General features: G+C 39.1%; 1 protein-coding gene across 17 annotated transcripts in view; it reads right to left on the bottom strand.

Moving 5' to 3' along the window:
• cadpsb (Ca2+-dependent activator protein for secretion b) overlaps window positions 1-14,215 on the bottom strand; it is a 66,410-nt gene that overhangs the window by 9,939 nt on the left and 42,256 nt on the right. For 2 of the 17 annotated variants that reach the window (XM_036002235.1, XM_036002238.1), the window contains 13 exons: window positions 12,270-12,406; window positions 11,969-12,156; window positions 11,387-11,545; window positions 11,082-11,183; window positions 10,910-10,973; window positions 10,676-10,799; window positions 9,271-9,339; window positions 5,135-5,241; window positions 3,721-3,750; window positions 3,185-3,193; window positions 1,625-1,781; window positions 1,383-1,524; window positions 476-637 (listed from right to left, as the gene is read on the bottom strand). In XM_036002235.1, coding sequence (XP_035858128.1) covers window positions 476-637; window positions 1,383-1,524; window positions 1,625-1,781; window positions 3,185-3,193; window positions 3,721-3,750; window positions 5,135-5,241; window positions 9,271-9,339; window positions 10,676-10,799; window positions 10,910-10,973; window positions 11,082-11,183; window positions 11,387-11,545; window positions 11,969-12,156; window positions 12,270-12,406 — 1,450 coding nt within the window. Of the gene's footprint in view, window positions 1-475; window positions 638-1,382; window positions 1,525-1,624; window positions 1,782-3,184; window positions 3,194-3,720; window positions 3,751-5,134; window positions 5,242-8,362; window positions 8,396-9,270; window positions 9,340-10,675; window positions 10,800-10,909; window positions 10,974-11,081; window positions 11,184-11,386; window positions 11,546-11,968; window positions 12,157-12,269; window positions 12,407-14,215 lie in introns of all 17 variants that reach the window. The other 15 variants (XM_036002244.1, XM_031287703.2, XM_031287707.2 and 12 more) reach the window with 13 other exon arrangements.

Genomic DNA, 14,215 nt, shown 5'->3' with positions numbered 1-14,215 from the left:
AGTGCACTAAAAATCACTAAAGCAACGCTGGGTAATTACATTTCTTGTAGAATGGTGATCTTGACTTACAAATGTTTCAAAATAGCCTTGGAGCAATATATTACATTGAAATATGCATATTGTTTTGGCCTGTATCTCCACACCTCAGCTCAACGGCATGCATGTTGATGCAAATGAGAGCATTTCTCATTTCAGAAAGCAGAACCCCATCTACTCTAACACCTCTCAGAGTGCCCTTGGCATGAACATGGACATCTTCATTGAGTATTTACAGAAGAGACATCATATTTCACAACATAGTGAAATTCATCTCATTCAACATTTCTTATCAAGTGAGAGTCATACAGAAGAAATTTTGCTGTACATTTATTTTTTAAATGTTTAATTTTTGAATGATCTTTGGCTGAGGGCATCTTCATACCAAGGCAGTCTCTGCTTGCTTAATATTTCTAAAGTAAACTAGTTGAATACACACTCAGAGTCATATATAGCAGCCATCCAAGACGGGGTAGAAAAGCTAGGCATTTGTGGAAGGTTAACTGATAGTCCTGCTACTGGCACTGGCAGATTTGGTACTTTGGGAATTTGGAGGTTCACATTTGGTAGATTCACATTGGGCAGATTACTTGTTAAACTCCTGCAGAAAAGACAGACAAAAAGAAAAAAAGAATCCATAACAGTGGTGTGGGAGTTGCAGAAAGCCATGTAACACTCATTATAAAAGTAACATAAAATCTGAAATTAGGTGAAGACAGGAACATACAGTTGCACACATAAACAAGACTGACAGTAATAGTCAAAGACGCACATTATACAAAGACCTACAGAGTAAAGATGGCTCAGGATGCACACATATACTGTATTAAATGCAATGACAGGGAGAAGCAACTTAATACTGAAAAGAATAAACAAAAATAAAGATCAAAACCTTAATAAATCTTAAATATAATCTTTGCAATAAAAAATGCAAAAGTGTGAACGCCACAACAAATAAATTATAACAGCAACATAACATATTGGAGGCCCTTTTGTTTCTGGCAACATGTCAAAGCACACGATATGAAGGTTAGTTCACAAAACAAAATAGAGATATTAGGTGTTGCCCTGACCGCAATGTGTCGGAGAGAAATTGCTAAGACATATACATTAGTCAAAGACTATTTTCAGAATAAATAACCCATTTCTTTCAGAGGAAAAATAGGTTATTCAGCCCACACTTGGCTCAATCTTTAAAAGTGAACCTACAGGAAGCCTGGGTGAACATTACAGCTGCTCTCCCAGATTTCTCAGCCTCCGCGCCTCCGTCAGTCTGTCATCGGAATATAAAAGCCTTGCATCGCCAACCATCCTACAGCCTAGCTATAAAGACAGAGGCTCCTTACTTTACAGGCTCCCAGGACTCTCGCTCAAATCCCTTGTGAATTGACTGTGCTATGGAGGACTCCATCAGATCCACATATCTAACCACCAGAGGAGCATACAGATCCTGAAGGTGTTTGTGGAACTTTCCATTGCACAGATGATCTGTGTAAAAAAAAAAAGGGACAGTGACAGAAAGACATTAGTGTCTTCGTTAAGGCATAAAAACACCTTAAGTGTCTACAAAATAAATGTAGGAGCTTACAGTCTGTCCGGAGGAAGTCGTTGAGCAGCTGGAACAGGGGGAAACTGTCCCAGCTCTCAGGGGACTGGATCTCCAGAGCGGCATCCATGTCGATGGCATAGAGGGCAAGGAAGTTTTCTGCATGTTCCACCATGAGGTCTGTCCACCATGCAAACGCCTAGAGACACAGCACGAGGGAAAGCAAACAGGTGAACATAGGCTCCAGTTAAGAGATAAGATGATGCAAGGACAAAAGACAAGGAAGGAGAGAATAATACACACAAGTGGAGCTCAACGGGTCTTAAATGGAAATACCACTTAATGTGTGTATGCTCAATGTTTTGTTAATGTATTCAACATTTTGGGAAATATGCTTATTCGCTTTGTTGCCAAGAGTTAGATGAGAAGACTGATAATTCTCTGTTTGTCCCATAAAATATGAAACCACCTATACCAGCACCTCTACAGCTCATTATTTTGCACGTTATATCTGGTTTGTGTAATCTGTATCATCTTTGATAAAAAGAACAGTGGCGTGTGTGTGTGTGTGTGTGTGTGTGTGTGTGTGTGTGTGTGTGTGTGTGTGTGTGTGTGTTTTTCCCATTGCATACTCATAGAGATGTAATTCACTGCTCTTATTGATTAGGACTTAAACATGGAATTCATTGTAAGTAAAGAAGTGTATATGTAAGCAAAAATAATCACACAGTAGGTTATCATGCAAATGTTGAGCTCCATGCATGCTTTTCTCTCTGATGGGGTCCACCATTCACATCACTATCAAACCCATAGCCCGCTAGATGCGAATGTGACTCATGCACATCTTCGACTAGGCACACCAAAGACTGCAGCACACAGCAGCTCTAGTGTTGGAGTGTGTTCGTTCCAATTAGTTAAGTAAGTCTGAGATTCAGCTGACCGTTTTCTAGCACAGTCAGGATTTCCTCATCCTTTGACAGCAGGAGTACAGTAGTTGCTTTGCTGGCAGTCTTGGCTTGGCTTATTTGCTTATCATTCAGACTAACATGTTGCCAAGTTTAATAAATTAAGCTCGGTCTTTACAAATTATGCCGCATGCTTTATTTCTTTTACCATTTTTCTGTTATTTTCCCATTTGGCTTCACCACCACAATGGCAGTCAAACCTGACTTACCTGTCTACTTACCTGTCCATTCCCCAAATTAAAAAATGCTTGACAGTTCTAGTATTAGAGAAACAGGCAGCAAACAAAGCTCTTCTCCATCACATTCAAGGAAACATACTCTCATTGTGGATGGGGGGAGGCATTAAAGGGAAGGACTGCAAAGGTTTCCAACAGATGAGGGACGGGAAAATGCTCAAAGGTCGCCAGGCGGAGTGGCCTCCAACCTTTGATAGAGGTTAAGGGACACATACAGGACCCTGAAAGCTCTAGGGAAGACCCAATGTTCAGCCAGACAGACTATGGTGCTAACAATGCAACCGTGTCAAGGGATCAATCTTGAGGGAGTGTACTGATGCTGAGGGGGAAGGAGAGGTGGCATCATCTACTGGACATGCACAAAGCATTATGGGAGTTTCTCATTCAACTTTACTACATACCTCTTTTCCCTGCTTGGACAGTCACCAATCATATGACAGTGAGATCACAGGAAGATGTACAGAACAATAATGTATTTTTGAGGCATTTCTCTTAAAAGGGGTTTTTAAACTAAGAATAGACAGCAGATAGGGATGGAAGAGAAGAAGCTGGGGAAGTAATGCTTGAACAAGTGCGGACTGTGAAATTAATAGTTGGATGGAGGGGAAACAAATGTTTATGGTGGATCAAACTTCAAAAGGTTCACATGGAGCATACTTTGGGAAATTTGCTGGTTCAGCATGCTTGGAGAGAAAGGAAACCTCTTTATGGCCCGATGAACATGCTTTATGATCACAATTATGTTGTGCAAGCTACAGTGCCTTTTAATTTATAAACATGTTTGCTCTCACTCCTATGCCTAAAACCCACCCATTGCTACAGTATCTATGAGATCATTCTCTGCCTAGAAAAAGTGCCTCTTGCCATAGTGGCGCACATGCCATACAGGGGGGTCGTGATGGGGACTGAAGAGGAAAAATAAATAAAAATACTGTACCGATTGATCTCCAGAACTTGTGACTGCCGCCTGTCAAGCATATTCAGAGAGATACAATAAATCTGCTTTATCTGTATATTCTAAGATCACACTGGATCACCTTCAGATCTACACAACATGATCATCATGCTTTCCTACCAGCTCAATGTTTATAGCAGCAAACAGGATGCAATAAATAAATATTTTCAGTGGTGGAAATGCTACTTTAGAAGTAAAATTAGAAGTTACTGCATTTCAGAGAGAAATATTGAACTTTTTACATTACATTATCTGACTGCTATAGTTATAGTTATAGATTTTGCATACATGAAACATATGAAAAGCTTTTAAAACAATGCATTGTTATAGATTAAACTAGTCCTTTAAACCTTGTTTTGCTTGCAAACCCTTACAAAAAAGAATGTTTTAGATGTGATTGAACTTCCCCTCTAAACTTCCCAGTATATATATATGATATATCACTTATTTTCTCTGGAACATACCCTTTTACTTTTGATACTTAGTTCTGTACTTCTACCTAAAAGGTTCTGTATTCGACATTCAGAACATTAATATAGCAGCAAACTAGTGGAGTAATGGCATCCTGAGCAGAGAATGAAGTCACACTCCCTCTGTGTGTGTTGTAATTCAAGCTTCTCTGTTCTTGTTCTTTGTTTTGATAGCCGGTCCGGCCATGCACGCATGTTAGTGCATGTGAGTGCATGTGAGTGCCTTGTGTGCAGTATCAGACAGTAAGGGTGGCAAAGAGTCGGTATTTTACATATTGGGGAATGGTCTGTGAAAGTCGTTTGGAGGCAATCCCCGCCCACTTCTTTATTCAGTATTTCAAGTACAGCCCCTTTAAGTAGGATTTTGAATGCAGGATGTTTTAATGGTGTATTACTACTTTGTTGTATTTGTACATTTACTTAAGTAAAGTATTTGAGTACTTCTTCCACCACTTGCTATTTTGTCTTCTAATTGTGCCAAAAGGAACCCTTTACAATTTTAAGAGAACGCAGAGGTTGTACGTCCTTGCCTTCTGTTTACATTCTGTTTACCTTCCTGCCTCCTGTTTATACTTGACTATATAAAATATTAAGATTTTTCAACGCTTTCAATGGCTTATGTAACATTGCAACACTGAGGAATGAGCTGTAAACAGAGGAAAGAACTGCAAACATTATATCATTTCATGTATAATTTACAGTCTCTGCTTAAACACGGCGCTCTGATTCCATGTAGCCTTGGTCTGTTGAACACCAATTAGAGCTCTCCTAAATTACATTTTTTAGTTACCCATAGATGAAAGCAGCTTTATTTATAGAAGACTAGTGATAAGACTAACTCCCTGCTGAGGGGCGGAGTGAGATAAGAGTGAGAGTATAGAGGGAAAGTGTTTTGAGGAGGAGAGGAGGAGAGGGTTCTCACTCACCTCCGCATGGTGTTCCTGGTTCTGCTGGAGGACCTCTATGACTAACTCCGCCAGGCGAATTGTTTCCTCCAGCTTTTTGGCAGGCGTGACTAAGCGGCCTACGTTCTCTGAGACAAAAGGATGAGGATGAGGGATGTAATGGTTAGTCAAGCACAGAGAAGGATTCCAGGGGGATTTTTTATGACTATTCAAAAGATTTTTCCTCTCTATATTTTTGACCGCTTAATAAAAGTATAAACACAGCGCTTACACTGTGATGTTTATCTACCATACCCTCATAACAAGTAAAAATGTGTTCTCCTTTATTTGCATTTTGGGCTGCATGACATAAAGCAACATAACTAATGTGTTTGTAGGAATGTCAGATTTAAGTTGGAAGAGTATCAGGCACAACAATAGTGGCGTTGAGATGGAGGTGCAATGTGGCATCAAAAACATGCATATTGTGAAGCGGTACCAAATAAGCCATCTGTATAAGGAGCTGTCACTCAATGAACACACACAGTAAAAATAATTAATTACTTCTGTTTAAAGTTTTCCATTAAATTAACTTAAGATTTTCAATTCCTATCCAAATATTGGTCTACTCTACTGTATTAGTGACTAGAAATCTTAGTTTTACTCACTACTTATATTGCTATAGAGTGGAATTTAAAAAGGTAACAATAATTTCATCTATATATGTGTGGATTTTTAAAATACTAAACAAAATTACTTTCTTGAAGCATGTCATAGAATATTTCGTCTGGCATCACCAGACATATTTGCAAATGTGCAGATGAATGTCAATTTTCATCAGTCGTGAACCAAAATGCCGCTAGACACAACTGAATAGACCTACAGCCATTTAGAGCAACGAAAGGACGTAGCTCTGAGCCACACATGCAAGTTAGGGTGGTGCTTGGTCCGTTATGAAGCAGGAAAAGAAATTGCTGCTTGGTCACAAACCTTCTCAAATAGTACAGTAGTATTAGTAATAATTTCTGAACAGTACACAAAAATGTGTTTCTGAAAACATTTGAGGCAAGAAATAGGCAATACAGTAACAGAATCTTGATTCCTACAGTATTGATCAGCACCGCCTGGTGTGACAGTTTGATCTGAGTTTTGTGAGCCTGGTGCATTGCGATGGACGGAGAATGCTAGTTACATTTGGTAACTACATTCAAGCATGACACTCCTCTGTAAGACATTGTCCTAAACCCGCCCCATGTGAGATAAATGGTTGTGATTGGTCCGCCTAGGGCCTGGGCAGCTGAAAATCTGCCGGAATGGGATGGGGGCCAGACATATCTGCTAGAGCAAATGTACCATGAGCTTGCAGATTTGTGTGGTTTCCAGGCTACCATCTTGACTCAAAGTTATTTACAGTCTATGCTCAAAACACAGCAAAATGCATCATGGGTTTGGTTTATTCAATGCTTTAAATGGGTTATTCCTTATAAATCTCATAAATTAATAAACTAGTAACCAATCATTTAAATGAATTACAGGTGTGTTTTATTGAATATTTTTACAGTGTGATGGAGTTGGATTCGCCATCAACTTAAGTTTTGTGCACTAAACTGCTTTGGCCCTCTTTCACTTATAGACGGTCTATAATTTGCAAAAGCTCCAAATTACATGCTTGTACCTTCGCTGACAGAATGATCTGATAAGACAGTTAAACGTCATGAAATAGGATTATTCAAACAGTACGAATATGTGGAATGATATGCATGTTATTGAACATGGAACTGAATGGCTGCACAAATCAAAAGCACATATATAAAACAGTAGTGTTTTTTACACTGCAGCTCTAAATGGGGGTCTTTTGTTGCTTTCACTAATATTATACTAAGTAGTAGCATTTTCTCAAATATTCCTCAGGTATTTCTACTTAAGTCAAATGGAAACATGTATCTATTTCGGGGTCCTGGTTGTAAAATAGATTAAAGAAACCCTAATCTACGCTTTCCATCGTCAAGTAAAGTTTGTCATTAGGGGAAATCTGAGACATCTAAAGGCTCGAGATAATACTTAAGGCATTGTATTTCGGGACATTAAATCAACACTAATTGATGGATCACATGGATTTGTATCACAGTAACTATATATTCTGTGGTCATAATGCCCTGTGAATGTGGATCACTGGGAGCAGATTTAAAAATATCTTTGCTGGAGATATCCAATGTGTCTGACTACTGTGGAATATTGAAGGGCCGATTCACCAAAATTACAAGAAACATCAGACAAACAAGCTAAAGAAATTATTTTAAACATATCCAGCCATGTAAATTGTTTCGGGTGGTGACAAAAGTCTCAGTGACAGATATCTAAAACTATTTGTTGGTTGGATGAAAATGGCTGGTTGTACTGTGAATTATTATATATGGGTTTGTGTGGTAGGTTTTACTTTTTGATTTTATACATTTTTATTATGTTTTATATAATTAATACTTAGATCTGTGTTTTCTCTGTTATACTGGAATACAGGACCAATTTCCGCTTGGGGACAATAAAGTTAAGTTGCAGTTGAAGTGTGAGTTGCAATAAAACCAAAACTATCTGCATGACTATATACCACGAAACGTTCTTTGTTTGCTCTTTTTTTGGAATATGGTTAAATTGACCCTTTAAGTATCTAATGTCTAATGTATGATCATATATGGTAATACATGACACTAGCAAAATCTTTAGTGGAAATGTTTGCTAATATGTGTTCCAGTTGATATTGAGGATTACATTAAAATGCTGCTTATGCCCTTCCTTTCCTTTTGACTTTAACACGTAAGCAAATATGTGACTTATTTTTTGTAAAAGATTGTATTACTCTATAATTCTTTATGCAAAAATGTTGATTCAATTATTTTTTTAGCCACATGTTTTGTGATACAAGCTGCAAAGAAATGCTAAATGTAAATGCAAAGAAAATTTCCAGATCAAACTAAACAGTATTTCACCATCTGCAATGATATAGAGTAAAACAATCTCCAAGTATTTAGTTTATACTGTAAAAAGAGATGCTTAAACATGCAGAGACATTTGATAACTTGAATGAGTTTGTATATTACAATGGTGTATAATATACTCTATGGAACATGTGCTACAGGTAAATTATGTGCATACATGCAGATGTTTTGTATCTATTCACAAAATACATGTGTGTGGAGGGGTTAGGTCTCTGTGTGTGTGCATGTGCATGTATGTGTGCACTGTGGCTAAACCACAAGCTAAACATGGGTTCACCTGGATCCTTTTGATCCTTTTGACCTTTCTCAACTTCAGCGAGAAAAAGAGAGAGAAAAGATAAAGAGATGTTTAGAATTAGCACGGTTCTAGAGTTATTTTCACGTTTCAGGGGGGGGAAAGCTCAGAGTTGTTATTCATCACCATGTGACCCTTTCAAAGAATCTGCTGGGACGATTTCAGCTCCAGGGAGTGAGGTTTCTAGGCAACAGACAAACGTCACAACACATACAATAAAAACATAGAAACACTGAAATATAAGCCTGTGAAAAAATTGGAAATTAAAAAAGTGATAAGATGTTTGTTAACAAACAGACAAAGCTCAGACTATAATAAACAGGTAAGACACACAAACAGCTGCCAGGATCATAGACAGGACACACTGAGTGACTTGTGTTGAGAGACACAAATAGGAGCTGTGGAATCCATACACCCTACACCTTGACCTGTCCTCCCCATACAATAGCTTTGTCGACAGATGTTCCTTCACTATCTGTGGTGTCACGGTGAAAGAAAAGCCTACCTGTTTGGCACAGCACACCACTGACACATGATCAGACCAAATGACTGGAGGAGATAACAATGTAAGCAATGTAAAAATGCATTCAAGTCAAAGGAATGGGCATCCAACCAAAAGAAAGAAGCTTACAGACCAGACTGCTCATTCATGTCCATCACAAACAGATGGTACTAAAAAAAGACCCCGACTGATTCAGTGTGGTACTGCTCAGATCTCTCGACTGGTGCACTCCCCACTCACTCTCACAGACAAAAGGCACAGATAAAAACAAGCATGGCAGGAGCAACATCTCTAAAGGAAGAGAAGAGGCAGAAGGCGGATGAGGTGACAGAGCGCTTACAACAAGAAGAAGGAGAGAGACTGGGGAGAGGATGATGAAGGTACTCACGGATGGTTAAATCCATCACTTGAGACGCCAAGCAGAAGACAGGGTGCTCAAACATTTCCCTCTTTTTTCCTATAAAAAAGGATCGGGGCATGCAAGAGGCTGGGGTCAGAGGTGGGAAGGCTAGAGGTCAGAGGCTGATGGGAAGAGGGCTGTCCAGATGAAAACGACATTCTGTTGGCCAGGAGGCAAAGTCAAATGTTTGGTTTATTTCGAAACAGGCACCTCACAAGGACAGTGGAAAGTAGATTCACATACATGGCAAGATAGTAAGGTTTGGATCCTTAGTATCTTTAGCACCCTGAAGGATTTCTTTTAAGGCATAAACAACATCAGAGTTTTCTATGTAAATATGCAAAATGCATGTCAATGCATTTGACAGGGAATACTGGAAGAAAAGACACAGCGAGAGAGAATAAGACATTATAAAATGTCTTGCCATTGATGTCATTTTTGATATGTAATCCATGCCAATAAAGAAAGGCCATGTTGTTATGTCTCAAAGCACATGCAGGTGGCTGATGCTGGTTTGTAGGTGTTCAATCCCAGCATTCCTTTGGTTAAAAGCCACTTATCACATAGTCAAGAGGTAAAATAAAGTGATAAATGTGGCAAAGCCCACGACTGGGAGAGGAGAAAAAAGCAGAGCAGGGAGCAGGGAGGGAGAGGAAGATAGTGGTCTTCAGCAAGAACATAAGATAGAGGTGAAAGTAGAGCTGCTGGTATTTCAAAGCAGGGGAGTAAAGGGGGGCGGGCAGAGTCAGCTGGAAGAATCAGAGAGATAGGAGCTACAGTAAGAGGAGTGTGCATCGACTGGGAGCAGGGAGTCAGTGAGGACATTCAGTTTAGCTGAACTCACAGTCCAATCATCAAATGTCAGAGGCCGGGATACTACATAGCTTGAATGGACAAGGCAAAATTAGAGATCAGCACATCAACAGATTTCAGGGCTTTGGATTTGAATGCATTTTTACTCACACACCTCTACACAAAAGCCAACTTGATCTACAGAACAGCACAGAGCTAAAGAAGGCCTGAAACAAAGGAGAGAGTTATTGGACTGAGAGACAGAAAGTGACCAACAAACTGTCACAAATAATTTGGGATATGGACATAAATATACCATATAAGTGACTTCACCATGTGAAAATAAATAAATAACAGTGACAATCGCATACTGGAGTAAGAAAAAGGACATCTGGGAATATACGTTAAATCCATTGTGTAAAAGAAAAAAGTGTCTTTACCTATTTTTTGCACACACAACCACAGGCTGAGCATTTCAGTCTGAAACCATATATGGTTAAATGACTGCATTGCATACACTCACATATTAATGACCAGTATGATTTTTTTTTATCATATCTTTTCATGTCATTATGCAATGTTGTTGTGTGTTTTTGGTTACCTTCGATTGTAGCATATTCTTTAATCCGCTCGTAGTTGAGCTGAGCGGCCTGCTCCAAACATTTGCGGATCACTCCTTTAACTTCTTCTTGTGGAACTGGGGTCACAATGTCCTTCATCAGGACCTACAGGCCACAGTGAAGAGGAGTTACTGTATGTAACCTGTTTTTATTACATCACAGTTGCTGTTTCATGGGGTATAAAATGCTTTTAAAAAATATATATATTTACAAACCCTCTCCAGCAAAGATAAAGTGGCCTTCAGTGCTCCCTCTGGACGACCGAAGGGGAAACAATATCTAAAAGGGAAGATGTAGACAGAAAATGTAATAACAGTGATAAAATACAGATAGGCATAATGTTTTATGACTTTTGTGGTTATGTGCTGTTGGCGAGTCGGCAGTCACCTGAAATTTACAATCTGGTTTTCCAATATCACACGCAACCGCTCCTTGATGTCTTCAAAGCGCTCCTTCTCATCCACTTTCACTGTGCTCAGCCCGTCTGGCCTATAAAGGATCACACCCACATACTTTAACCCAGCTGAAACCCTGCAGAGGTTCACGTTATGCAACCTCTCATCTGAGTCCGACAGGAGCAAAAGCAAAAAAACACCGGCAGAAAGCTTAGAGCTCCCAAGGAACTGACAAATTGTGTGAGATTTGTTTCTTGAGTTCCCTTTATTACACATAAACAAATGACAATGTCTCACCTTTTTTGCCCTTGGCAGAGTGGTATTTTGGAATCCTTTCTCTTTCTAAACGTGAATATGCGTGCTTGTTTAGAGGCAGTGCGAGGATCTGGGCTTTGGAAGCTCTTTGGGGACATTAGGGCCTCATAGCCCAGCGGCCCCCAGTAATTGCTGCCCTCTCTGACTTTAACGGACGCATGGGAGGATGAATAATAATGACAGTAAGAGACTATGCCAACAAAGGACAGAGAGAAAAGAAAACAAAGAAAAATGGTAGAAAACAAGGAAATGTGTAGAGATATACAATGGATTAACAACATAACGTGAGACAAAAATTTAACATAAAAATAAACCAACATAAATATGACAAAATTACATAGATGGAAGACAAAAAATGCCTAGGATGCCTCTGATAAGGCTGACTTCTCTATTCTGTTCTTGTCCAGTGTTTATGGAGATTTAGTGTGCCCGCCTACTCTGTATCAGTTTGCCTAAAGGAATACAATTTATATTGTGATCTTTTTTTTATTATGTTCTTTCAAATCCTATTCAACAAGGTCACTTACAAAGCAAAACATTTTCAAAGAAGGGATTAGGGCACACCTGTTCCCATGGACATGGGAGGCACAAAAAGCGAAGCTGTAGTGAAGAAGAGTGGGGTCAATAATAACCCCACTTTCTGCTCTTTCCAGTAGATCACGCAGGTAACACAGATGTCTGTGACAACCTCGAACTCCGTTCCTGGCACAATACTCATCCAAGACAAACACCTGGCCTGGGCTAAACCATCCCTGCACAATGCAAACACAGATGGAGATTGCATTACTGCGTATCAACTAACAAAATCAGCTCACTGCCATACATGTATTGTGTGGTGGCGTTATAACGGGCACAAGTCACTTACCAAGCAGCAAAAGGTGTCGTTGAGCCTGTGATCCAATGTGAGGCGCTGCACCATCTCAAAAAGCGAGGCGTGGTCAAAGCTACAGGGGTTAGCGGAGATAAACTCATCCATTCCGTGTTTCTGAGCTCTGTCAGCGTCTATCCGGCCAACGGCACAGGGAAAAGAATACGGTTCAGAGGAGAAGACATCAGTGAGGAAAAGGCAAACAGCAAGTCTTGGTCACAACACAGAAACAACAGGGATTTTTTTTTTTGCTACTTCTAAGGGCAAATTATAAACACTTACAGCTTACATTGTCAACTTGCATTGTGTCAGACAGCGTAAAGAGATTTAATGTATTGGTTGATGAGATTCTATTGATCTGAAGCTGAGCTCAGAGGCATGAGTGCTTCTATTTGTATGTGCATGCAAGAATCTTTGTATATCACATTCCCTGATGTTTTGCAGGGCAAATACATGTTTAAATATCCAAAAAGTGCTACTTAGAATTAGATGCATTCTTCTGAATGTATTCAATAGATTCTGCCATTCACGATTGTTGAATGTCACTCAGGTCCTGACAAATATTGGGACGTGTGCTAATAAAAAAAGAGAGAAATATGGCAAAAGAAAAATTCATCTGAACACACTGTAGAGATACAGTATAAAGTGCTAATTCAAGAAAAACTGTAAAAAAGTAATCAAGATTTGCAGATTCTTCTACAGTTATGGATCATCGGAAGTCATACTCTGAGATTGTTATTGTTTGATTCGCTTTATAACTTTTGCCATCAAGAGGACTTTTAAAAAACTAAACCTGCTCTGTGAAATTCAATGAAGAAAGAACATTAGTAACATCAAAGTGTGTAAAAAGAATTTAATGAAACCATGATGAAACTCAGTAAATATGGGTGATTAAAACATAGTGGAATAATACATTTTTTACTTCTCTAAACCATAACAGATAACATCTACTAACTAAACTGACCATACTTTCTTGTACTCTATAAATAACACATCTGTCAGAGACAAAATGATGGGGATGAGGATAATTTAAAATAGATAAGAAATGCAGTCATGTCATCGGTGTGAGTGACAGGTGTCATGTCCATGAGACACTGACATGAGTGATGATGATTTGGGAGTGTGGGTGGAAAGTAGAGGCCTGATCTTGGCTGGGCAGAGCCAGGGCAACGTATAGAGCAGAACTTAAATCTGTCAATCTCCAAGTCAGTGAGAGGTAACGGGAAAGGGTGTAATACAGGTGTTAAACATTCAGTGAAATTTGATTTAAAAAAAGGAACCTACAGAGGGTTACACTTCAGGAAATTAGCTTGTTATTAAACTCTACTCTGAGAAGGAAAACCTGTGAGACAAAAATGTGGACGATGGAAGTAAGAGATAGTTCGAGGAAGAGTGACAAGACAGGTAAAGTAACTCATAATGTAAAAGAGTAGGACAGTTAACACATGAGGGCTAGAAACACTGAGAAAAATGGCAATAGAGGTGAACCCAGTGCTGGATGCTGAGACAGTGTCAGGATAAAAGAGGATTTTGTGAGTAAGACAACCTTTTAATGGGACAATAAGACAGTTGTGCTGGATGAAAGTGATGACCACAAGAGGAAGATTCACTCAGGACCAAGCTAAAAAAAAGAGTGATGTTGTGGATAAGTGTTAAGATAGAGAGGTACATCCAAAGAGTGAACAGAAGTGTGTGGGCTATATCTCCTTTGGTTGGATTAAATGAGGAAATGGAGTTTAAGTCCAGAATGCTCTCAATACTACAGTAACATCATCATAACTTACAATAATAAAGACTTCAACCATAAATAAAATTCCCACAGTGAATAGGCTAGTACTTTTGCATATATATCTAAATTATCACATGCTGGAGAACAGTATGACTTTTCATTGAGCTTTTAAATGTCATGCACATCTGCAGACCCATTTTCAAATTTGCATTTT

Source organism: Sander lucioperca, chromosome 6 (assembly GCF_008315115.2).
Source record: "Sander lucioperca isolate FBNREF2018 chromosome 6, SLUC_FBN_1.2, whole genome shotgun sequence".
In the NCBI taxonomy this organism is placed as follows: Eukaryota; Metazoa; Chordata; class Actinopteri; order Perciformes; family Percidae; genus Sander; species Sander lucioperca.
Note: the sequence above shows the minus strand (reverse complement) of the source record. Positions and strands in the feature narration are given on the sequence as shown.